General features: G+C 37.6%; 1 protein-coding gene across 14 annotated transcripts in view; it reads right to left on the bottom strand.

Annotated features, from left to right (window-relative positions):
• The window catches only part of EFR3A (EFR3 homolog A), an 81,924-nt gene that overhangs the window by 20,940 nt on the left and 34,031 nt on the right, over window positions 1-26,953 (bottom strand). For 9 of the 14 annotated variants that reach the window (XM_074577842.1, XM_074577840.1, XM_074577846.1 and 6 more), the window contains 10 exons: window positions 26,604-26,725; window positions 22,730-22,879; window positions 16,791-16,928; window positions 11,973-12,051; window positions 10,835-10,970; window positions 9,072-9,236; window positions 6,837-6,951; window positions 4,900-4,951; window positions 1,400-1,572; window positions 880-955 (listed from right to left, as the gene is read on the bottom strand). In XM_074577842.1, the coding sequence (XP_074433943.1) occupies window positions 880-955; window positions 1,400-1,572; window positions 4,900-4,951; window positions 6,837-6,951; window positions 9,072-9,236; window positions 10,835-10,970; window positions 11,973-12,051; window positions 16,791-16,928; window positions 22,730-22,879; window positions 26,604-26,725 (1,206 nt within the window). The remainder of the gene's footprint in view (window positions 1-879; window positions 956-1,399; window positions 1,573-4,899; window positions 4,952-6,836; window positions 6,952-9,071; window positions 9,237-10,834; window positions 10,971-11,972; window positions 12,052-16,790; window positions 16,929-22,729; window positions 22,880-26,603; window positions 26,726-26,953) is intronic. The other 5 variants (XM_074577850.1, XM_074577845.1, XM_074577848.1 and 2 more) reach the window with 1 other exon arrangement.

Genomic DNA, 26,953 nt, shown 5'->3' with positions numbered 1-26,953 from the left:
GCCAATGTTGGAGTATTCTTTCTATTTGCATTATTCCAGTATTAATCAAAACAGGTATAAATATACCACAAGGAATATCAACTGTACCAAGTTAGCAAGAACATTTATCTTGCAATGGTACTTGAAAGCTGCACAACTCTATTTTGCATATGATTATATATGTAGCATTTTTATCTCTAGACAAGTTAAATTGCGATTCTGCTGATTTTTGTAATTAGAATAATAAATTAAGGCAGCACTCTGATGACACACATTTATTATTTCACAGCTAACAGGAAACAAAACCAAAACAGTATGGGATAGCTGTGAGAAATTAATATATGTTCTTAGGCAGATAACAGTGATAAACCTTCTAAAGCCTGCTTGAGCTAACTTTGGTAATTTTTATTTTTTTTCTTTACAAACATACCTACACAGATAAACTATAGTCAGGAATGACAAAGCACACTAACAACTATATGCATTTTTTCCCCCATAGAAAATAAGGTGTTTATAGTAAAGAAGTAAGTTTACTCCAAATAGGCATCCTTTAAAAAAATAAAATATCTGGTTTTCTTTAGAATCAAACATACCCAGAAGTCAACTGGCACAATGCCCTATAAAAAGGTGCATTTTTCAGAATCATGGTTTAGATACACACTGTTCTAATTTCATGCACAGAAGGAGTTTCACTGAAGGCATAAATTAAAAGTTTATTCCATGGAACTACCTCTCAAGTGTCTAGAACACCTCAACCTTGAAATCACTAATTTGAAATAAAATCACTCAATAGTGATCTTTGCAACTTGTTGCAAAAACACAGTTGTGGAAAAGTAAAGCAACTGGTTCATTTACTTTATCTTTTTTCTAGCTAGAAAAGTTAACTTTTTCATCTATTACCTTTTTCATGAAGCTCACATCTTGCCTTGAAATTTTGTCTCGTTTTATCTTTAGATCAGAAACATCTGGTATTATTCTACAAAGGAAACAAAAACGTCGTTTTAGCAAAAACAAGTTGAAAGGGAAGAGGATGTGAAATATACGAACGATTCAAACAAAACTTGAAGCCATTTCCATTTTAATTATATCTATGTTTAACAATGACATTCACATTTCAGTTGAAGAGGGAAAAAACATAAACAGAATTATGACAACCACATATTTTTTTCTCTACATAAAATACCATATTCTGTCTTCCACAGTTAAACTAGCAGGTATTTGCAATGATCATACAAGGTATCATGCACTGAGGCTCACCTGTAAAACTCTTGCCATCAGTAAAAGACACTGAGCACTGTGCATTTATGAAAACAGTACATTAACATTTCATATTAGGAAAAATGTTTAAAAATCAACAGCATTTCTCATTCAAATATTGAACTAGAATTTAAAGCAGGTGAAAGCAAACAAAAAGAATTACCGTATCCCTCTGAGCTTTGCTCTGTTGTCATGCCGATCAATGAGATTATGCAGGATTTCCAAGACCAGCTGCCTTAGCTCAGAGTCTTCCATGAGTGAAGGAGACAATAACGGGTCCAGAAATGGGGGAGGAAGTGCATTAGTTATCGTTGTCGCTTTGTATCCTGAAGTCACCTGTTCATTGTTGGAAGTAAAATTAATGCGTGTCATTACTGCACTGTAAGAATTACTTGCAGCTGTCCCTCACTTTTCAGTGGGCTTGCTTTGGTATCTGAAAGCTGGATTCAAATGGATTTTGTTAGTTTTGAAAATTCTTAACCTCACTGAGAATTCCGAAGGATTTTAACACTCATATTCAAATAAACTCCCTCATCACTTTTAAAGTGGTATTTCTCAGGGTCCTTCCTCTACCAACACACCCAAAAGAAAAAAATAAGGGTATCATTTATGATTTTTTTTTTTTTAATCAAAATGGCCCATGAAAAGCTGCAGGGCATGAAACGTAGACAGCAATAATTTAATAGAGATTTTTCCATTTCAGGCTCTGAGCTGCTCATATATGGTACTGAGAGAAATCGGGGCCTATATGTACATCTTCAATGTTTACGGATACTACTTTATTGCAAAAAAGAAAGCAAACAGCAAACATCACTTTCTTAGAAATCTGGTACCACGGTGTTGTTTTTTCTTTTTTTTTTTATTTTTTTAAACTAATACTACCACTGACTTGCCTCATTCAATTACTTTTATTTAAACAAGCTCTGTAGGTACATAAGGAAAAGTTAGCTTCTGTCAATTTAAATATTAATCAGCTGAACATTTAAACCAGTCAGAAATATTTAAAATTTACTGTCCCTTAAAATGGAGGGTACCAGAATATTACAATCTCGAAATCAAAACAGGGTTCAGAAACTCACAAGTATGAACTGTTGAGGATGAGGGGAGCAAAATTATCCAGAATTTAACTATAATAAAAGCAGTCATATTTTCATCTAAGACTTTACATAATAATTATATCATCATTATGCACATTCCATACTATTACACCTTTTACACGTGAACCGTGTTGTACTGGTTTTGTCTGGGATCGAGTTAATTTTCTTCATAGTAGCACACATGCTGCTGCATTCTGGATCTGTGACCAGAACAGTGTGGGTAACGCATGGAGGGTTTGGGTATTGCTGGGCAGCGCTTACACAGCGACAAGGACTATTCTGTTTCTCACACTGCCCTGACAGCAAGGGGGTGGTCAAGAAGCTGGGAGGGGACAGAGCAGGGACAGCTGACCCCAAGTGACCAAAGGCATATTCCATAACATGTGATGTTACGCTCAACAATAAAACTGGTGGGGGGGAAGTTTGCCAGGGCTGCCATCGCTCAGGGACCAGCTGGGTGGGAAGCCATTGGGATCTGTGTTTTTCTTTTTTGGTTTATTGGTGTTTATTCATTGTGGGTTGGTTTGTTTTTTTTTTTTTAATTATTTGTTTTTCTTGGTTTTGTTCTCTTTCCTTTTTTTACTTACTAAACTGTCTTCATCTCAACCCACTTTTCTCACTTGTACCCTTCCGATTCTTTCCCCGATCCCACCAGGGAAGAGCGAGTACGTGGCTGGGTGATGCTTTGCTGCCTGCCGGGGTTAAAACACACCATGTGAGCCAGCACTATTCCTGCAGCACAACTGGTTGAAAGGAAATTGTTTGGCAGAGGAGCAGAAGGGCATGTGAAGGTATCTAATCAGTCATTTTGAAAATAGAAAATTACTAATGTTACAAAATGCAAGGCTGCAAATTAATGAAGTGACAGATTTTAACTGCCTATACAGTATTAAGTTCTCTGCCTGTGTACGCATGACAACAGACTAATTAATGTCATGAAGTATTATTCTTTTGTAAAGAACACATGATGTAGAATGCTCGGTTCAGTACACAGAGCAGGCAAGGTTCACCAGTTTCTAGTTCTTTACTATGTGTGCAGATTACATCTGATATACCACAATAAAAGCTTTGCTCTGAACGCAAATTCCTTCTCACAGTTTTTCCACAATATTCATCACTGTCTGAGTAACTTATTAAACACCAAAACACTCATTTTCACATCTTTGTGCCATGATAGGATTTTACTTCCATATTCTAAAAGAGGATCCACAACAAAATTCAGTGTCAAAAATGTTAAATTCCTTCCACATGCACAACTGGAATCCCGTAAAGCATACTTATAGGCTATGCAGCACCCCAAATAATTAGAACAATTCTCCCTGACTTCAATGGAAATTTTTAAAACTGGTGAGATGAATATTGTCAAGAATATTCAAGTTCCGATCAAGACAAGAACTGACCAGACTTGACAAGAACTGTCAAGTTCCGATCAAATATGAGAAAAAACTTCTTTACGGTGAGGGTGAGAGAGCACTGGAACAGGCTGCCCAGGGAGGTTGTGGAGTCCCATTCTCTGGAGACTTTCAAGACCCGCCTGGATGCAGTCCTGAGTAATGTGCTCTAGGCAATCCTGCTTTAGCAGGGGAGTTGGACTAGATGATCTCTAGAGGTCCCTTCCAACTCTGAAAAATTCCGTGATTCCGTGAAGAAGAGTTTAGGCATAGCTGAGTTTATCTTTAATGAAGACAATGTGAAAAAATGACCCTCTGCAGTCCTTTCTAACATGTTTTCTACCCTTAAATTGCGACTGTGAATGCTCAGCTTTTCCGCAAGCCAGAATCTAGGATTTCATATTCTTACAAGCACAGAACGGTTCAACTGATTTGCCTAACCCCCCACACAAATTTCTTGTCAAAGCAGGGACAGAAACTCATTTGCCGGGACAGCAACCTACCACTTTAGTCATGATATCATTCTTTACGCTATTTCCCCTATTTCAGTCACTAAACAGTTTTCAGCTTCTGCAACAGGATGGGCCAGGATTCTACAGGCAAGAGCCCCCTTTACTACCCGCTTCTGATTCTTACCATCAGGAGGTATTTCCAGAAAAAACTCTTTAAAGTTGAAAAACGTATTTGTGATTAAACAGTTAATTACAAATTATACCTTACAAGAAACTTGGGAAATACTAGGAAGGAAAGAATAACGGTGCTTGAGGCTTTAAAGGCTTGGAGATAGGCATTCATTCCTACAGTTTTAAAAATATGTAAAAATTACAGCTTTTCTGGTGTCAGAGACAAAAGTGATTTCACTTTCATGTTGTTAGCACTGCTGGCAGAACTAGTCAACTTAACCTATTCTATGATATTCTTTTGGATCTGCAGATCCAATTATAAGTGATATTCACTAAAATGCTTGCTCTAAGAGATGGAGGAATATTTCTTGTAATGTAACTGGGGAAAATGCTGTCACAGGTTTACCCAGTAGAACTACAGATCTATGTGATATGAAATTATGTTTCATTTCATATTACAGAGTTGTAATACTGTACTTATATGTATAAACATATACATAAAGTGAAACGCTGTGTGCTTACAACATAACATACTGAACACAGAAGGCTTACCATAAGTAATGATCTCAATAACATGATTTGAATTCTCCTAGTTCCCAAGTCTCTAAAATCAGAAAAAAAGCTGAGAATTAGTTTCTTTGCATACCTTCAAAATATTATTCTACTTCAGACACCATTCTAACAACTGTGGGTTTGACAACTGAATACAGCAGTCTGGGAAGGGATGCTAGATGACCACAAATAAGGGGTAAATGTTTGCAAATGAGATGCAATAAGTAATTGTTTTTGAAAGGGATATTTATAGGAAGGCTTAAAAAGTGAAGAACATCAGTTGAAAGAAACAGTAAATGACACATGTGAAGCAGATCTAAATCTTCATGTTTCATTCAGAAATCTCTTTGTAGCTGAAACGTTCAACCGCTAAAAGCTTGACAATTTTCACAAGCATCAGCGCTCAGAAGTTCTTCTGGCTTAAAAAGTAATTGAGTCTTTTAAGAAACCAGGACACTTCTTGTTTCAGTCAGACCCCAAAACTTCAAGACTGGAAAAAAGTTATCTGCCAGAACAACTGAAAGAACCCTCCGTTTCCAGATCACAGGAATGTACACGGAACACCACTTAACCTGCTGTTCATCTGTTCTCATTTTCCATCTGCTGCTACTAGAAGAAGTTAAATAACTATTGGTATATAGTCACATACGCACTGTTCTTGCAAGACCTTGGAAGATAAAAGTACACTTGGAATAAATTGCTCCATTCAAACAGACTCTTTCAAGAAAGTAAAAAACGTACAAACCCTTTTGCTCACCAAATAGCGTAAGGAGAGAGCAAGTCTCTTCACAAAAGCTGGCCCCTACATAACAGCGAAAAATTCCACCTTCATGGGCTCTAATCCCGGCTAGATCCAGTTAGCAGCAGCATTCAAATGTCTTGTGTAGCAGACACCAAATTTTCAGGTAAGTGTTGCAAGACTGTACCAGCAGTCAGAAAGCCAAATGACGTATGCACATCATACTAACAAACTACTCAGTCCCATGTTTACAGAGAATCCCATAAAGGAAAATTGTATAGCTAAAAAACAAGCAAACAAACAAAAAAACCCCCACACTAACTGGTAATCCAAGTTCAGAATTCTAAATGGATCTGTATTTCAAATACCTTCTTAATGAGCAGTAACTGCTTGGCAGACAGATTTCTATCTCCCATGGAATAGTCCCCAATAGTGCCTGGACACAATACTATATCAAAAAGCCACCAAGAAGCCAGGAGAATGACAATGACTTCCTACTTAAGCTTGCAGGTCATCAGACATATGTGGTACAAAGTATCCACGCATACAAAGAAAAATAGCTGCAGCCTTTTTCAGTGACTTTCCCCAGACTGAGGAAAGGCAGGCTTTAAACATAATTATTCATGTTACAGTTAAAAATATTACTTCAATGTATGGCGGCTTTTTAATTATGAGTTTATTACAGGAGTCTGCACACCTACAGCTTTTTCCAATTTCTAAATAAACAGGGAAAATCTAAACCAAAATTAATTCACTGGAATTTCTGCAGTTTATTTCTTAATCTGAAGGCAGCTTGTACAGAATGAACAAAAAACAAAAACCATTTGTAAATCATGCAGCCATTTGAAAAAATATAGTCATAGTTCAATTTCCTTCATTCACAAAACACACATATAAGAAGTCACGGAATTTGCCACCATTAAGTAAATAATTTCAGAAACATCTGTACAAATGTGGAGAGAAGAAATGTTTTAGTGAAAAAAAGAGCTGCATTCCAATGAGGTATTTTCTATCCATAATGTGTTCGGAGATTGATTTCCTACCACTGACACTGTGCTTGTCTTTATTCTGTATAGCATTTAATATAGCCCCTCGTGAGCGAGAACCTGCATTTCATTTTTCTTAATTTCCTTCACTTTTTAAGTGAAGGAATTTTTTAGTTTTTAATTTGAAATTAGAGAACGTAGGATATACAAACCCAAGGTGACTGGTATCCAGTGATTGTGAAGTCATGCCCAAAACGGGTACTTTTCCCATAATGAACATCATGATCTCTGATCTTTGGTAATCTGGGAGATTGCTTCCAAAAAATCCTTAAAAAAAAAAAAAAGGGAAAGAAATCACAGAATGGAAGAGATACAGGGCCATTCTCTTTGTAAGAAAAGCCTTATAAATACAAGGAATACATTTACAAGGTCAGAATAGCCGGAGAATAAAACTCTGATTTGTTTTAGGGCATAATATTTAAATGTTCCTTTCTGCTGAATGGCTTTACAGAGTCTTTTCATGACAGTCACTTTCTTCTTTGAATCCTTAAACTTTCTAATTTAGCTAGACAAGTCGATAATACATTATGTGAGCAATTGGCTGACAGGTCGGGCTCAAAGAGTTATAGTAAATGGGGTTACATCAGGCTGGCGGCCAGTCACCAGTGGGGTTCCCCAGGGCTCAATTTTAGGGCCAGTGCTCTTTCATGTTTTTATAAATGATCCGAGTGCAGGAATTGAACGTACATTAAGTAAATTTGATGATGATACAAAATTAGTAGGAGCTATGGACTCCCTTGAGGGTAGAGAGGCCTTAAAGAGAGATCTGGATAGACTAGAGAGCTGGCCAATCACCAACCGTATGAAATTTAACAAGAACAAGTGCCGGATTCTGCACCTGGGTTGGGGTAGTCCTCAGTTATCCATACAAATTGGGGGATGAGAGGCTGGAGGGCAGCCCTGGGGAAAGAGATCTGGGGGTCTGGGTTGACGGCAAGTTGAATATGAGTCAACAGTGTGCCCTGGCAGCCAAAAGGGCCAACCGTGTCCCGGGAGGCATCAAGCACAGCACAGCTAGATTGTCCCACTCTGCACTGCACTGCTGTGGCCCCACCTCATGTACGGTGTGCAGTTTTGGGCGCCTCAATATAAGGACATCAAACTATTGGAGTGGGTCCAGAGGAAAGCGACCAAGATGGTGAAAGGCCTGGAGGGCAAGACTTACAAGGAGCAGCTGAGGTCATTTGGCTTGTTCAGCTTGGAGAAGAGAAGGCTGAGGGGTGACCTCATGGCAGCCTACACCTTCCTCAAGGCGGGCTGCAGAGGAGGAGGTGCTGATCTCCTCTCTCTGGTGACCAGCGATAGGACAGGAGCAAATGGAATGAAGCTGCCTCAGGGCAAGTTCAGATTGGACAAAAGGAAAAGCTTCTTTACTGAGAGGGTGGTCGGTCAGTGGAACAGGCTCCCCATGGAAGTGGTCACAGCACCAAGCCTGACAGAGTTCAAGGAGTGTCTAGACAACACTCTTAGTTGTATGGTTTAGTTTTAGGTAGTCCTGCAGGGAGCTGGACTTGATCATCTTTACGGGCCCCTTCCAACTTGAGACAGTCTGTTCTATTGCTGTGCAATAGTGTAAATGTAACTTTCCTAGAAAGAAGCTTTACTTTAAAGGGTTGTGTTGTAGGAGTTTTGGGGGAGCTTTTTTTAACATTTTATTTCTCACCATTACAGTAAAAATCCAAGTTAATCTACTACGTATTTGCTACTGCTCCAGAAAGCTTCAAGGCATAAGCAAAGGTACAGATTAGTGAATATTTAACTTACATTCCCCCTTGTTCTTTAAGTAAAGGAACACACCTGATAAACGCACTGCAATATATAACATCACTACCATAAAGAGAAAATCTGAAAAAAACCGATTGAATGAAATAATTTACAGAAATCGTTGCTCTCGTTTTCATTATTGCGCTTAAAAGTACTTCAGTTAAGTCGTGGTAGCACAACTGGCCATTAGGTGTCATCGTTGACACTACGTTTAACATTGTTTTCTACAAATTTTCAAGTAGTACCTACTAAAATATATTACGGTGTATGATTGCTTGCAATATGACTTTCATGAAAGGATTAATATTTGTTCTGTACCAGGGGTACAGAATAATGTCTATATTTGAAGGGCCAGATAATAATATAACCAACAAATTTATTGTCCACCAGCATTTTTAATTTTCATTGAGATTCCTGGCTGTCTTCTCAGTTAACAATTAAAAGAAAGGTCTTTCAGAAATCAAATAACGTAAAGTGAGACTGAGATTTAGAAGGAAGTACAATCAAAGCTACCACACCTGCCACTTTCCCTTTTTGAGTTCAGCTGTTTTAACACCATCCCGTTGAGGAAGGGGAAGAAGGGGAGCAAATTTAAGTGAGCCTATGCTACAGTTGTTACTCACCAATTGTTTGAATAATCGCATTCTGGACAATCCTCTCATCACTCTCCTTGGAGCTTGTGCTGAAAGTGGCACTTCCTGCTGAACTGCGCCTGTCACCCAGCTCAAAGTCAACACTGATGCGCAAGTGCTTCAACAAGGTATTAAAAACCTCCAGAACTGTTGGGCCTGGAAACAACACGCAACAATGATTGCAGCCGTCAAGGGAAAGACGCTTTAAGAAAATGAAAACTAACCTTTTCAACCCCTTCTCAAAAGAAATCAGATTAAGCTGAAACAAGTGAAATTCACTATTTGAGGGATATGGCCTAGGGATAAACTTTTGAAGTGTGCCTACACCTTGATATTTTAGAAATTATTGTGCTATCAGGAAACGTAATCAGGCATGTATGTGTGATCCATTACTATCAAGTTGTACTGGGTCTGGCTGGGATGGAGTTAACTTTCTTCCTCGCCTCTCGGCTGCCGCTGTGCTCTGGATTTGTGACTAAAATAGCGTTGACAACACACCAGTGTTTCAGCTGCTGCTGAACAGTGCCAGCAAGTGTCAAGGCTTTTTCTTTTTCCCACTCTGTCCCTACAGAGAGCAGTAGGCTGGGAGTGTGCAAGAAGCTGGGAGGAGACACAGACTGGGCCAGCGGACCCAGACTGACCAAAGGGCTATTCCATACCATATAATGTCATGCTCAGCAATAAAAGCTCAAGGAAAGGAGAAGGAAGGGGGGGATGTTTGTATGGCATTTGTCTTCCCAAGGAACTGTTATGCATGCTGAGGCCCTGCTGTCCAAGAAGCAGTTAAACATCTGGCTGTCAATGGGAAGTAGTGAATAAATTCCTTTGCTTTCCTGGTGCACCAGCTTTTGCTTCACCCATTAAATTATCTTTATCTTGATCCATGAGACTTCTCACCTTCTCTCTACCTTCTCCCTGTCCTGTGGGAAAGGGGACTGTGCAAACAGCTGTTGACCAGAGTCAACCCAGCATGCAAGTTTTACATAGAAAATACGAGTGGTTGCTGAAATTAAGTCTAAACAATGGGTTAAAGTGCAGGTACTTGCACCTTAATTTCAGTTATTTCAAAACCTGCTACTAAAATCCAGTTCTATATATTGGATCAAATAATGAGCTCTTTTCATAATATGGTAAAAGACTTCACAAGACTGTGAATGCAAGTAGATTTCATATAAAGAGAAAAGACAGGTTGAGAGTCAAGCTAATGAAGCAAAGCAGTAATGTTTCAGCAGGAGACCAAAGAAAAACAACAGCAGAGCACATGTGTGTACACATCCTCGTAACTACTCTTCTTTCAAGGAACTATGCTACCTTAAATGACATAATTCACCTTATTTCAGCTGCTTCACAGTTACTAAGGTAAAATTTCTCAAAGATCATTCTACTCTTGACTCCCATATTACCACTCATCTCACAGCAGCTGTATCACAAAGTGACAGTGCTTGTGACATTTTGTAGTCACACACATTTCTCTCAGACTTTGTGAATTTTTATTTTCACGAGGCTGTAAAAATACATCTACTCATCTTTTCAATGCAAAGGAATATAAAACAGTCAAACGACCAAGTACGTTTCAGTAGTTGTAAACCAAGTAAAATTTCAAGCATTTTATCAGCACAAATGAGAAAAAAAATTAATAAGTACAAAACATTCTCAAAATGTATGCTTTCATTCAGTCTGAAAATAAAGTGAAAATGAGCACCACTCTTCAAATCTATCCTTTGACCTGACGCCCTTAATTTAAGAGGACTTACCTATCGATCCTTTAGCTGCTATTGCAACTGCTTCCAAAAGAACCTGAATAATGCCAGCACGAACTCGTGGCGAGTCCCTTTTGCGAACATCAAGGTGTCCAAGAATTTCTTGTATTACATGATGGGAATATTGTGCCTATTAAAACACAAACAAGCAGAAAGAAAAGCTTCATCTGTGACTTTAAATAAGAATAAACTCATAAACCTTTCAGCTGTAGTTCCTATTAGCTGTTATAGCTAATATAGGTGTTCCTAATTATAGCTGTTCCTATTCTGCAACATAAACTCATAGATTTATCTAAATTTCAATCAATTCATGATTAAATATGGATTTTTAAAAATTTTTAAAAAATTTTTAAGTAAGTTTTTTTTAAAACTACCATGAAAGATGAAGCCACACAGGTACATCCAGCCCGGGACTTAAAAGCTTACAGTATTAAAATATCTAGGAACATCTACAAGAACAGAAGCAGCATGAAGTGGTACCTCATTCCGCTAACTGCCGTTCAAAGACTTCAGCTGGTCTTACAAAAAAAGGGCTATTGATACAAATGCTGAGAAAACTCAGCTTGCTTCCACAAACCAGGAATTTGATGACTTTATCTTTTGGGTGTCTGTGCTTGACTCAATCCAAGAACCAGACTTTGATCATGTTTACAACAGACACTAGCGGTTGCCCACTAGTAAAAAATCAATCAGCACAACACAGTTCCATGTGAAGTTCGTTTGTTGGGTTGTAAAGGCAGTACAGCTGTACTGGCATGGAGACATGACCAACTTAAGAGTGATTTATTTATCAAGCACAATGTCAGATGAGCACGGCTATCCTGCTCCTTGTTCCGAAGCTTGCTGAAGGACCTCCGCACTACATTCCTTTGAGAATTCTGGAATGTATTTTTCTCTTCTATAAGTGTGCATTAATTGAAAGTAAATCAGATGATAACCTCTGATTACAAACCACAGCTAGGTTACTATTTGAAAAGTTTAAAGAATAAGGCTAAGGAGTTATGGAAAGTGACCTGGATTCTTTTGACTTCACCTACTGCCTATCATCCTCATGGGTGAAGTGAGCATTTAACCCTGTCTCATGTGCTTGAAACATGTATCTAAGGAAAACAAACCCTGGAGAAAATCCTACCTGTATAGAATACATTATGATTTTGAAGCAGGAAACAGCAAATTCATTGGGATCCCATAGTCTATGATGGTCTAAATGCCTGTAACCAAAAATTAAGGGATTTGAAATAATGACATTCCACAGATATAATAAATGGCACCTTACAGTTTTCTCAAAATTCACCTCAAAGGGATTATTTCCTTACATAAATCTTCTAAACAATGATTTATTACCTAGATCAGAAAAACACAACTTCCGAAAAGCATTCATTTTCAAGGTTTAGGATGTGATCACAAAATATTTGTCTGTAACAGAAATTCCCAGTTTTCCAGATTCAGGATTTTAAGGAATCTAGTCATACCAAAGATATACACTTAAGAATATACTGTTTCTGTACAAAGTGCATGCATAAAATGGCTGTGACATTATTTACATGAAAGAGACACACTGAAGGGGATGGTTATAATACCTTGACAGACTTTTACTCTAAATATGCAGAATTTGGTTTGAATCAGGAGCTACAGAACAATTAAGGCTGAACGTTACATTCAGAATAGAGGCTCTAAGAACTATTTTCATTTTCACAGTGGTTTCGTGACTAACATATACGGAAAACAAAAAAGAGCTACTCTGTGTATCTACTCCTTTATCACTCTGAAGCATTTCAACACTTTCTCCAAGAAACAACAAAACAGAATCAGAACAATAAATGTGTCGGTTTCTCTTTAAATGGTACAGGAACCACCAATGAAAAACTTTGTGAGAGTTTCAAGCAAAGACAAGAAATTCTGCTTAAGCACCATGCTGAAAACTACGAATAGAGCACACATCAAATTTTCCAAAAAGGAAATCTGAGTACTTGGATGAGATACTGAGTATTATTACTTCTTGGAGATTGAAAAAGTAATTTTGGATACCTTTTAATCAGTATGATTTAGGTTAACAAAGAGAAAAACAAAAACAAACCCACCAACAAGCAACAAAAACAAACCAACCCAAACCAATGAAATACTTTCTTACAGAAACTGAATTTAGCTAGTGTCACTAAATAGGTGTCTCGCCTACAGAATCACTATTGATCTGTCCTTTCCCAAATAATGTAGTAAAGACAAAAAGATGTTCCAAATAACAAATTTGAAAGCATACAGATGAAAGAAGTCAGTACTCTGAGCAGAGAAGGACTGACTGAATGCCTTAACTCACTTTGCCTAAAATCTCCAGGTCTCAATTAACTCACCGGCCAGCTGCCACCAGCCTAGTGACCCAGCTGGGAACACAGGTCTCCTTCAAGGTTGATTAGAACAGCTGCCATAAAACTGCCCTCTCCTGTGCCCTGAATTATCCTGCGGTCCATTGCAGAGCTAAGAAAACGTACTGCCATTTTGACGCATTCCATACCTTTAATAGAAACCCCTAGAGATTTTTCAGGAATTTTAAAGGTGTAAGTTTGTCTGCCAAGATAACAGCACATTTGCATTACTAAATATTAAAACTGGACTACCTGTTGGGGACAGCTGCTTTTCTTGTGCACATTCCACAGCTATATTTAATCCTGCCTTGAGGTAGAAAGACAAACAAAATTGCCTCTTTAAATCCTTCAAGGCTTAGCAGCTCATAATGTATTTATTCGTGTTTTCTTTCTCCCTAATATCATTCCAGAACAGTCCATCATTTCTTGTACATGACAGCTTATTTTAGCTAACCTATTTTCTTTTCTCACCAAATACAAAATCATACTCTCCGCTATCTTCTCCTGATTGGAACTGATCCTTCAGTCTTTCAGGGCAGCATGTGTTCTCTGTCACCTTTGACATTTCCTCTTTATCTGCCCCAAAGATCCATTCAGGCAGATTATGGTCAACTACATCTCATATCAAGTTTATTTTTTAAAAACCTTTCCTCTCAAAACAAGACATACGGTTTTCTTTTTCCAAAAAGGCAAAATATTAGCTGCTTCAGGTAGCTGAACTGATGGGAAGAGAGCAGGGGGAAGATGACAGCTGAGGTTAATGTTTTGTGTAATAGCTCAATGAGCAGCTTACTTCATATACTGGAATTTTCCTCCTAAGAAAGAGAGTAGTAGATTACTGTAGGTGATATATTTTACTTCTCATAATGCAGGCAGTGTATTCAACGTAGTTTTGTTTTTGTAAAAGATGGTAAATGGTATTTTCAGCATGGTGCATTTAGTTTACTTAAAATCAAGTCACATCTTGCCTGTGTTTTTCCAATTACATTTCTTTTAATAAAGAATATGTAAGTAAGATTGCAAAACATATTATCGCTGGATTTACAAATGCCAAACTCTGCCTTCCATTAAGACCTGCTTCATATACGTAGCAAGTGTGCAAAACTAGGTTTCTCAAATGAAATGGAACAGCAGAACCAATGGTGCAAATTGCTACTTTATGGAGCAAGAGTCACTAACAGTCCCCGAATTCTCACATTGCCACACATGCAAGCAATCCTTACAGTACTAAATGATACATCGATACTGATGATTAGAAAGCAGAACTGAGGTACGTATGGGAATATATAAAATAATCTTCTCATGCATCGCGTTCGCTGAAAGAATATTAAACACCAGCCTTTTCATATTCAGAACCCTCGCACAGATTACGTGACAACTCACAAGAATGGAAATAGTGAGACAAATAGGGTGTAACTTGTTAGACTTGGGAAGTTGTTTATATTCACTAGATTTATGTATCCCTCTGGATCTGCCTAATCTATTCAACATTGCAAATTCATGCTAAGTAAGTCTAAATAGCTTGTGACTTGACACCAAATACAGATTTTTTTCGTATCATATTAACATAAAATTTTTGACTGTCATTAAGCAGGTTGCCAGACTGATCTGCCAGATTTCATTAAAAATGAGAATTTGAGAGTTTCTAGCTACTACATGTAGAGACACTTATAACCATGGAGATTTTCTGCCAAAGGCAAGGAGAATTAAGGTCAATCCAAACCTATACCAGGAGACTGAGCAGATTTCAGCTATCTTCATTATATTAAAATCCTTCGATCCTTGAAATGTACTCAGCCTCACGATGCAAGACGCACTCTTCCCTCAGTTTTGCAAGGAAGTGATGCGTGCTGACTGATATTCCCATGCCACAGGAAGCAAGCCTTCAAGTGGGGAACTGGACCTGCATCTTCAGTGTTAGTACTGTAATAAATGGCCTTATCTTTATTTCCAGAGCTTTCTTAAAAGCTGTGAAATTGTTTAAAATTGTTAGGAAAAACTGTTTTCTAATCAACTATACATAAACTAAGTCAGGTTTTTGAATCAGATAAAGTGCAACGGACTCACTATCTCAAACTTTCTACCAGTTCTGCTCATTCACAAAGTGAATTAGATTAGACAGAGCACTCACTTTTTGTTTAGGAAAAGTAGCTTGGAAATTGCATTTTCTGCATCTCCTGTTCTTCAAAACTACTAAACCTTTACAACAGTTATTTATGGAAAGATATATTTATTTGGCAATTCTTCCTCAAAATGGAACACAAAAATGGTGACCACAAAGCCTCTCTATTCAGAAGAGACAATACATACTGAGTAACTGGTCATTATCTGCCGATTTCAGTGCACACACACAGTATGCGGCATGTAAAGGTGCACAAAGACTCAAAAAGTTCCTTAGAATCATATTGAATAAGAAAAGAAATTAAGCTGGAAATACTAGCTTGAATACATAAAGCTTTGGATCTGCCACAGGAAATGCAGGTACGACACCACCTCAAATCCCAAACCAGGTACTAACTTTATTCTAGGAAATCAGCAATTATTTGTGGGAAAATTCCCTGATCCTGAAATGATTCAAAAGACTGAAGTAACTCCACATGCTGATAAAATTTTGAGATAAGACCCTAAAAAGGAACTTAAAAGTGGTATGAAAGCAGATGCAATATAGTTCCAAATAATCCACCCAAACGCTCACTCTAGTGGCAGGTATTTTGGAGGACTGCAAATTTAAAATGTAGGAAGGATGAATTTTTTCTAATAAAACACTCAAGTTTGCAATAGTTAAACTCAAATCAGATTGCTATCATAGGTGCACCTGGAAAGTAACAGATAAATAATAGCACAGTTCCTTGCATTTAATTCTTTGGGGTGAAACACAAAGGGCTACAAAAGTTTTCTGGCCCTCAATTCCTGCCCTATCTTCTTTTTGCATTTCTGTTCTTACTTAACAGTAGCAACTTAAAAATGGCTTTCAGTACCTTGAAGTCTTTGAAAGCATGAATGGAATTTTTAGTCTTTGTGGGAAGAACTAGGCCACCTAAGAGAAGATGTTCCCGTAACGGGTGGGTATCTTGAAAATCTACAACAAGAAGCAGCATCTTCCTCATCACCAGGAAAACCCATGGTTTGAAATTAGTATCACTGAGTTTAGGGCTTCCTGCAAAGATTTGTCCTGAGACCATGTCTATTTGTAGACACTAGAAGAGGTGAAAGAAGCAGATTTAAGTTATCTCAACGCTTGTAGCTTCTTTCACGTCGTATTTTGTAGCGAAGCAACTGAGGCAATGCAGAGAACTGAAAAACGCTGGACTTGATAGTTAATACATCAACTGTAATCTGTACTGTGTGCACTTGTGCATAACCTGCATACTGTGTGCACACCTGCCATTCACTACTCAATGAGCTGTTAAAGATACTCCTCACAGAATATCAAAACAGGTCTTGGAAGAAAACTGCAAGAAAGTAGAAACCTTAACTTCATATATTAATCTGGGCACAGCATTCCTTTGTGTTACTTGTATTTTACTTGGCTTGTCTCTTCACTGACTTCAGCTGTGATCTATGGGACCTTCCATGGATTTTCAACTTACGCGAAAACTGGTCTGACAGCATTATTCATATTTCCATAGGTTGCTCGTCCTAGTAGTTCCCTGAAACAATTCTCGGCCAGCAGAGCAGGATTTTCCTCTTTCTCTCCTCCTGTAGGAGAGGACGGAGGGCCTATTCTGCTGAAAGAAGACAAAAATACATTGATTTTACTACTGATTAATATTCGTCTTCCTTACTCTACAGATCCTTGGTTCTACAATGTTCACGAGTCACAATTCTTGCCTAGATCTGGAGTGTATCTCCAATATGCATCAAACCGGAACTCTGAATAAAATATTTTATTTTCGTACAGAAGACCTATAGATCTTCATCTGCTCACTCAGTACTGACCACTGTATTAGTAAATACATATGTGACGAAAACAATGGCTGTCAATACTGATTGGACTTGTTAACCACTGTATTTTGACAAACTATTACCCATTACTAACAATGAACGAAGGCCATGAAACCACGCAAAAAGTTAGGCAGAATCTTAGTCATTTTGTTCAGACTAATGATCTCATTCACCTGCCCACTACTGAATCCACACTGCGGGGGTGAGTGTTAAATAAAGCTCCAATACTTCTGCAGAAACAGATGGCTGGGGAGTTTCAAACAAATTCTGATTGAACTAATTAGAACACTATCACCCACATACTTACCTCCAACTAGCTAGTGTACACGTTAGTCACCATCTATCTGACTGTCCCCCAACATTACTGTGGAGAGGACTGTACCGAGTGCCCGTGCCCACCTTTCACATTTGGAAATATATTTTCAAGATGTAGATATTGATGTTAATTCACCCATACTATATTTATAAAGGTGGCCCTTGTTGAAGGAGGATTCTTCTTTCCCTAAAAGCATTACTCTGAAAAAGAAACACTGCAACTGCGTTCGTCAGAAAATAATGAAAAAATACAGATTGTGAAACTTTGCATCAGATAAATACACCGTGATAACCTGCACAAATTTTGCTGAGGAGTTTCTCCTTTTACAAGAATATTACAGTTCTTTCAATCGTAGAAATGTACTACTGATAGTAAAGAACAATAAAAAATGATGACACGATGGGAGGGTGAGGAAAAAAGCAATGGGTTGGGGAAGAATTTATTGCTACCACAGCTACTATTTCATCAGGTGCTAAAATGCACCAATGAATGACTTAAACTAAAACAGAAATTCTTTTAAATTAAGAAGGAATTAAAATCAGCATTTAAATATCAACTTAATTTCATATGGAAATTTTAACTTCTGACTTAATAAATCACGCAGTGCAATGCAAGGCTTTAACATTTTAGTCTAATGACAGCAGCAATGACTAAATTTTTGTAAAGTTTAAATACTGTCATCTGCAATTATTTCTTTTCTCTTGGTGACTGGGAATTAGGCTATTTGACATGGTACAAAAAGAAGGTAAAAGTACTGAATTAAAGACCGAATCCAGACACCAGAAAAGCGGAACTACAGACTGTTTTGTACAAACTGAAACCCACTGATGCCTGAATTCTGCCACTGAATTTTGAAGGGAAGAGCCTGTCCTCACCTTGGAATAACTAAAATCAGCACCTGCACCATAAACAGCGAAAGGTCGAGCCTTTCCAGAAGAGCTTCCCATTTCCCACTTCTCAATTTTCATGCAGCTTTGACAATGTTTTTTAGTTCATTTTTTGGGTTGTGGGGGTTTTTTTGTTGTTTTGTTTTTTTTCTTTTGCTCAAAGTCACCTCCTTTTCAGTCCACAGAGACCTGAATTACTACAGCAAATTAAAGGCGTTTGAAATGTATTTCTGAATTTAAGTGCGTCACGACATCATCTCATTAAGCTGTTATTAATATTTCATTTAAACTGACCAGTTAAGAGGTGGGAGACTGAGGAAGAAACAAAGAAAACAGTTCCCCCTAAAGAGCAATATTACTTAGTGAGAAGTACTGTACCTATGGGTGGCAAGTATTTTTTTTGCACAAAACACATTACAGAAACCTAAGTGAGGATTCTTTCACCTACAGTAACATTATGCACCTATACATTAGGAGATCTATTTTAGACTGCAAAAATCAGTACACTAAAACCTTAAACATACTTACGTTCCACAAGCTTGTGCATTAAATACGTTTAAACCTGTTCATTAAGGGCATCAGCTTTAGTTCACGCTCACTCTTCAGCATCATAAAACCGTAGCTTTAGAGCATTATAAAAAGTCAAATTCTGAAATGCCACAAGTCAACTGAACACGTTAACATCATAGCTGTAGTATCTTCTGATAGCAAAAGATCCAAGACTGCTGCAATCTAAAAGTTGTAATACAAAAATCCTGTTGCCTCTGGAAACATCAGTGTTTCAGAAGTTACCATAACATTGCTAGCTTGTCGGATTTTAATAACAAAAAAGCCCCAGGCACCCTGTTAGATAAGTAAGGAGAAATACTTTTACAAATGGACAATGATTAGAATTTTAAAAGGCATGACAATTTGTATGTAATCCACCATGAGTGCTACTAAACTGCAGCTTTATCCAATTGCTGTGCCCCTCAATCTCCCTATTTTTTTTCCCCTGTACTACCTAGACTCGGATCCAGACAGACGAGCATCCTTCTCAGCACAGAGAAGGTACAACTGACACTGCGAGACTGTCATTGCCATTGCTGTTTTGACACAGATTCCCTGGAACGCGGCAGCATTACAAAAGCGGGTGGGTGGGAGAAAAAGAAAGCAGGGTGCAGAACACACACAGAGCGCTAGGCTATCTGTTAAGAATTCCAGTTAAAATGCAGTAAAAATAAGTTATCTTTTTACTGTTTGTATATGCAATCCCAGAGCAGGTGATTTCTCAGCATTGCTTAGAGACTTTTTTTAGAATAGGTTAAAGGAAGAAACTGCAATCCAGCTCTTCCTAGTCTACAACGTTAGTCTTCGACTGCTTCAGAACGTTAATAATTATCTCCAGTTAGCTGTAGGATTCACATTTTTGTTTTGAACTTTAACAGCACCTAAATATTTTTCACTGATAAATGTTCCTTAGCATTAACAGATGAAAGGCAATGAATATAAAACTACTCTTTAAACTTCTTAGTTTCAAAGGAAAAAGCTTTCAGCCTCTCAAGTTTCTACATTCAAATGAGCAATTTACACTCATTTTGTTTCACTGAATTGTTTTTTAGCAAAGATCAGAAAAAGCTCTGACAAATGCAACTGCCAACACTTAAAAATGTGCAACTCTTAAAAATGCTACTATTCCTCCATGTCCAGACTTTGTCTACTACCACAAGTCCAGAAGAGTGAAACATGAAATGTGTTTTGCAATGAAATGGACAAGAATTACTCCCTTTAACTGGTCTACCGGCTTTCTTGGGGGCAATCTCTATCAGAAAAGGTGGCAACAAGGAACTGTAAGGAGGAATGTTTTGAAGTACAGCAGTTTAGTAAAGAGCAAATGGCTTAAACTGGCTCAGAGCAACTCAACATCTCATGCATGGGACTTCTCTAACACCAGAAAACAAGGACTGGCTATCAAATATGAAGGGACATGTGAAGTAAGACTTCATAACTACTTTTGAACGGATTAGCTACAGGAATGTTTGACTCTGATTGACTCACCCTGAGAAAGAAATACATTCTAATCTACCTCTAAAACAGAATTTACGTGAACATTACAGATGTATTAGAAGGATCTGAAGTCAAGTCAACAAGTGCTAGAGTGTCCTTCTGCCTTATATAAGGCTGGCACTTTTAGCTTTGCAGTTATCATGAAGAGCATGTTACAAACCAAGTGAAATACCGTTGCAATTTTCAATTTCATATGACCCTTCCCAATTTTAGAGATGCAGATAAACTGACATACACGATTGTCTCTTCTGAATTTTCTTCTAGAAAACTTGATGGAGGAAGGGACAGTCTTTCAGGCAATGCCTTATACTGTACTGAAGCATGCATGGCAATTATTTTGTGATACAGAATCGTAGTAAAGCACAACTAAAAAAAAAAAATATCTGTTTTTTAGAATGCGTTACACTTGCAAATTTGTCTGATAGCCACATAACTAGAATATGCACTCAGAGATATATATATAGAAATAATAACACCCACAAATACAAATATCTTCTAAAAATGTTGCTTAAATACTAAATTCTTAACTCCAAAAAGTGTCTCATCTGACATGTATTCAGAAGAATCTTGAATTAAGCTATTAAGGTTCCACAAGTAAAAAAAACCGATCCTTTAGGTAAGTTTTACCTATGTGTACTTCAGCTTTAACCAAAAATGGTTATTTTCTACAGACTGAAGTTGGGGGTATTTTCTGGAATTTCTGCTCTTTCTCAAATAATGATTCCATCTGCCAGAACAATATGCTTCTTCCTCCTACTCTTCAAGATGCCTCTGTTTATGCTCCACAAATATGAAGTCACATATAAAACAAGATGAGAAATTCTCTGTAACATCATTTAAGGCCAACCGATCAACAATTTATAAATATTGTTTTCAGCTTTTCTGTCACATGTGCATCATACAAGGCCCATACTTGCCACTTGAAAAATCATTAGTCTTTTTTTCTGTTGAACGTGCATTATAGAAAAAGTTTTAAGCAGCCAGTTCAGATATTTAACTAACAGTTGCTTTTTGACAGATTTGTTTTCCTACCACCACTATTGCATTGCTCAACAAATGATAAAAATTAGTCCTGCAGTACTTATAAACTGATCTGCTTTAAGTGGTTGATCCAGATCCTATTTCAGTCAGTTTTTCCAACAGTAGTTAGTTTAATTTTGCTACCTAAAGGAAAGTATATGCTTGGGGGCACTGTAAAGAGTAACAAAGGAAAGGGTCCATCTGCACCTACAAGCCCTGTAAGAGCGAGCAAATGCTAAATAGGCTCTCCTTGTTCAAAGAGCAGTTTCAGAAACCTTTATCTCTTATGCAGATCACTCTTCAGATGTAAAATCCACGTGGGTATTTCTGTACATACAGTGTGGGCCCTCAGGTATATGCAGTAAACAGACAAAGCATGGACAGACAGACAACTATGATTTTAGTCGTTTAGTCTAAAAATTTGCTCTAGAGAAGAGACAGGTATCAACAGTTACAAATAAGAGAAGAAAAATAAGGCTGAGGAATGGAAAAAAAAAACCACCAAAACCCAACAAACCAAAAAAAGAGAAACCTGACAGATTTAGCAAGCTGAGAAAGCATGAAAAGCACGTTGTTCTAGGAAGGCTGCTGAGGCTACTTACCGAGCAATTTTTGAAGCAGCTAGGGTTGGACATGAGACAAACATCTAAGCTTGTCTGCACAGCTGAAAGTGGTTTTATGGAAATTTCTCAGCGCTAGCAATAAACGCTTTTTACACCTACTTAGCGTTTAGCCACAGATACAGACATGGACAAAAAAAGCGACTTTGCAATTGTAAGGTGACTGGCATATCCTCAACACCAATTATCACACAGAGGTTTTGTGAAGGCATACCTGGCAGGTAATATGCCTAGAAGACATTTGAAAGCTAAAAAAGAGAAAGGTGTCTACATATAAAGAAATTTTAGATCCTCACTTTTAAGTACCATTGCAGACGGGACAGACAGTTGTTATTAATATATAACTAGCAAAATCATTTGAGTCACCTACAGACCTGTGCCTTCTAATCTCTCTATCCAACATCACAAAACAAAGAGTTTACAATTTTTAAAAAGTCTAAACATGGATATACAATTTCTGGAGCAATTTTTAGACTGAAAAAATCTAGAACAAGTGAAATGCAGGCAGCTGAAAAGACTTATTGAAAAGAAATATTAAGAGCAGTTAAGCAGAGCTGTGCTATCAGTTTTGAGAAGACTCAGCTAGTAAGTGTCAGTTGTTATTTCCAATAAAAAGAAAAGAAAAAGATATCTATAATAAAAACTACGCCAAATAATAGATTAAAAAACATGCCAGTGTCCAGGAATAAAAATACCTGTCAATATCTTCTATTTTGTGCATGTTGAACAGCAATGATGGTACGATCTTGTCCATGTGCTGAGGTTCCCATATAGTTGCTCGAAGTTCATCATTAACTGTTTTTCGAACCACTCCCTGAATCCCCCTGATTCCAGCAATTCGGATCCTAAGGAAGAAAAAAAGGAATTACTGAAAAGGAGAGACACAGCACCTCCCAGTATGGCTGTTTACTTATTAGGCAGTAGTAATTATCACAGAATCACAGAAAGTGTTGGGTTGGAAGGGACCATTAAAGGTCATCTAGTCCAACCCCCCCTGCAGTCAGCAGGGACATCTTCAACTAGATCAGGTTGCTCAGAGCCTCATCAAGCCTGGCCTTGAATGTCTCCAGGGATGGGGCCTCCACCACCTCTCTGGGCAACCTGTTCCGGTGTCTCACCACCCTCATTGTAAAGAACTTCTTAGGTTCTCACAAGCAGTAATTTGGAAATTTGGCCAATTCATTAAGGTTGCACATTTTGCCTTCAAACACCTTTATAGCTCATAATGAAGCTGACAAAAGAAACAACTGAGCAGAAGATGATCTGTAAGGATAATGCTGACACTGATCAATGAATACTCAAACCGTGCATACCAGCTCCGAAAGAAAATCACATGGGTAAAAACCCATCCACTCTCTGCAATTTACTACCCGTCAGCTGAAACTGTGCACAATCTCAACCTATTCCAGCGCTGAAGAAAAAATGTTGTGAAGTTATTACAGGAAAGCTGAAGCATTATCTACCACAGTCATGTGAGCATGTCCTTAAAAATTGTAATTAAGGCTGTGGATTAATCATAACAAATGAATGGCAAAATATTATTTTCTGAAGCTGTAACCGCAAGTTAGCTGTTATTATAAATTCTAGCAACAGAATTTTACTTACTAAAAACAAGTAGAAAAAAGGACGATATAGCCATCAAGTGAACTAAGCACAAGCTTCACTACAATTTGAAATTATTTCTATTAAAATCCATCCCTTAATTTTTAAATCTTAACTTCGGTAAGGACAACACATCTGTAGCCTTTGTTCCATCAAAATTGCTGCATTAAAACATTTGTTAGATGAACTACAGAGTTAACTGAACTCTGTAATTAATATTGTTTAGATTTCAATTTGGAAATACATAAAACCGTAGCCCCCTATTTTTCAGATATTTCTGAACAAGGCCACGTGCATTCAATCTGGATCCAATACCAGGAATCTAGTCCTTCTGGACCTTTCAAGCCAGTTTTAATAAGGTTACATATAAAACAGGGAAGAAGAGGGATGCACAAAGAGCTGAAAAGCACTTGCTATTGCTGTACTACAACTGCAGTGCATTATCTAATATTAAGTTTTCAATATTAAGGATCTAAGATTGACATTTAAGATACAGAGCTTCCAAAATTCCACCACTGAAACACTTTTTCACAGGCAACTGCTGTCACCTACAAATAACTTATACATTAATTTAATGTATAAAATTAAGCAATAGTTTTTTGTCAGAATATTTGCTTTTTAATTGTTAATTTCTAAGGTAATCAGGTTTTGCTGATACTGGGGCTTTAGATACATTAAACACTAGCACCAACCTCCCCTGCTGAAAGGGGAATCTCACTTACCAGGTGAGATTCAATTTCAGACTCAGGCCTGCATTACCTGACTACGTGCACAGATGATGTTCAAGCTCCCATTCAAGCCAGTCAGTTCAGTGGAACCTCAGGCTATACAGGAAAACAGCGACTCCAGATGCCTGTTTTAGGATGAGCTGAATTACTCCCCAGCCCCATCAACGGTATCAACTGCTTGTGATATCTGCATTTAGAATTGTAATCTGAAGTCATAGCTCATCTGGTTTGCTGAATTACCTCAGTACCTACAGCAAAGCTGGTACGCCAACGCCAAGAATGCTGTTAATAAAGATCTCTTCTGAAAGGGATACAGTCAAACCGTCTAGGATGATGTGCAAAAAATCATATTGCTACACATTTCATTAAGCTGAGTAAAAACAGCTTCACATATGGAAAAAAGGCCACACTTTTCTGTATTGGAGTGCCACTAGCACTAATTTCACGCTCTTAGTCTTGTACAGGAGATCGAAAAATGAGAGTTGAAGTACTGAGGAAGGTGCAGCATCAGATTTCACCACACACAGGAAAGGTTTCATTCCTCTATAAAGAAGGCTCAGACAGGTATTAAAGCACAGATTACATTTAAATCAAGGTCATGTACAGTCCTAGGTCACTAAGATGAAATTCCTCCTTGTATAAGGGTACATCAACATTGCAAACTGGAACACAGACAAAGGTGCAGGCTGACAATCCGAAGAGCAAAAGATTAGCACAGTTCTCTTATTCCTACAGCAATCACAGCTTCGAGGTATGTTACTTTGGGGTATCCTTATGAGTGGTAGGTCATATTTGATAAATGAATCAGGGATTTACTAGTCTCTTAATTCATTCCATGTTCTAGTGCATTACTAATATTGCCTCTCATTTGCAAGGGACAACGAAGGTGAAAGCAGTACTAAAATCCTGAGCTGAGCTTCATATCCTAACCTCTCATGAAATGTTTTATGCTAAGTAAGCAGTTCAACATTCTGGTTTAGTTTCACTAGGCCTAAAAAGGCAAAAATCTCAGAAAGCTCATTAAAACATTCAGGAATACTAATTGCGATCATCAGCTTCAGGTAAATATACTGTCCCCGATGTAAGCCTAAGTTAAGAGGTAGCTGCGTGATCCACTGGCTTCACTAGTGACACCTGCTTAAGAGGTTTCCACCCTTTTGCCCTTTGGTCCCCGAGTCCAATTTCCCATCCCCTAAGTTCTTCCCCAAACAATTCATGGGGTCATCCCGTAAAAGCATTCACTGGAAAAATCTCCCGAAAGGGAAAGGGTGGTGGGGGCAGGGGGAAAAGTACAGGAAAATCAAGCAGATTTAATCCTAACCCTTTTAGATGCAAAGTTTACAGCAGAACCCTACGCACAGCAACAGGGCTACAAATAAGATGGCAACAAATTACCAAAAATAAGGAGGAATGAACCAGAAGACTAAAGGAGGATGGAATTTTTCATTTTCTTTTTTTTTGCCCCCTTAGTGATGCACACAGTATTCATTCTTTTTGAAACTACAGTTCACATTTTTTTGAAACTGCAAGCTTTAAGAAAAATCCTTATGCATTGCAGCTAACACAACAGTACACCCAAAGGGTTGAATAAAAGTTCAGCACATGGATTTTTCCTAGTTGGCTGAACAATTTAGTGCATGGAAATAGAAAAGACGAGTACAACAGAGATACAAATCGTATAATCTGAAAAGCCTTAAATTTTCTAAAATGCTCAGGAGTTAAAGGCCGATTAACAATTCATATAAAGAACACATCGCTAGGGGGAGCTGAAGTAAAAAACATTGTGGTGTTTACATAATAATGTAAAAATTTGTAATACTAATTCAGGAAGGCATTTCAGTTTCACACACAGTATCATACTGCAGACATCTAAGAAAATCCAATTTTAATGAGTAATTCTCAAATAGAAGACTCAAAATATGCTTTTGCTATTAATGTAAGTAGCTCCATTAATTTCTCAAATAAGTTACGCAACTCGCACACATTTACAGTAATAAATACGGCCTTTCTGGAGAGAATCCATGCAATTTGGCAGGCATTATTCAGGAAAATTTCACTTTGATATTCTAGGAGTTCTAGACACCTAAGATTTGCAATATTAGATGCTATTTAAAAAGTCAGACTTTCATTTTCTTCCTATTGAATGAACTATGCCACTAAAAACATAATAAAAGCTGTATTACAGGCTGTATTAATGTGTTAAGACAGTTTTTTGTAATACATACAGAATGGCACTTACTCGGTTTGTATTTCTGGATCGTGGTCACATGAATGACACATGGCACTGAATCGAGACACAAAGAAGTCATAGCGTCTGTGATATGAAGGTGTGTCTTCCTCAATGTTGGCAAATTTGACAAACTGGAAAATGAAATACATTAAAAAAGCTTTTGATACCATATCCCAAACGACAATAATGAATACTAAGCTTCATTTAAGAAGTAACATAAAACATTACATTAGGAAAGAATACACATTTGACAATAGTTAAATATTTAACTTCAGAGAAGAAAAAGTTAAATTGGAGAGTCTTCTTTTTAAAGTCTTTCCACTAGAACCCCATTTAGATCATTATGAAACGGTGCCACT

This window comes from Larus michahellis, chromosome 2 (genome assembly GCF_964199755.1).
Source record: "Larus michahellis chromosome 2, bLarMic1.1, whole genome shotgun sequence".
NCBI lineage: Eukaryota > Metazoa > Chordata > Aves > Charadriiformes > Laridae > Larus > Larus michahellis.
The sequence above is the reverse complement of the archived record's forward strand: the minus strand, read 5'-3'. Positions and strand labels throughout refer to the sequence as shown.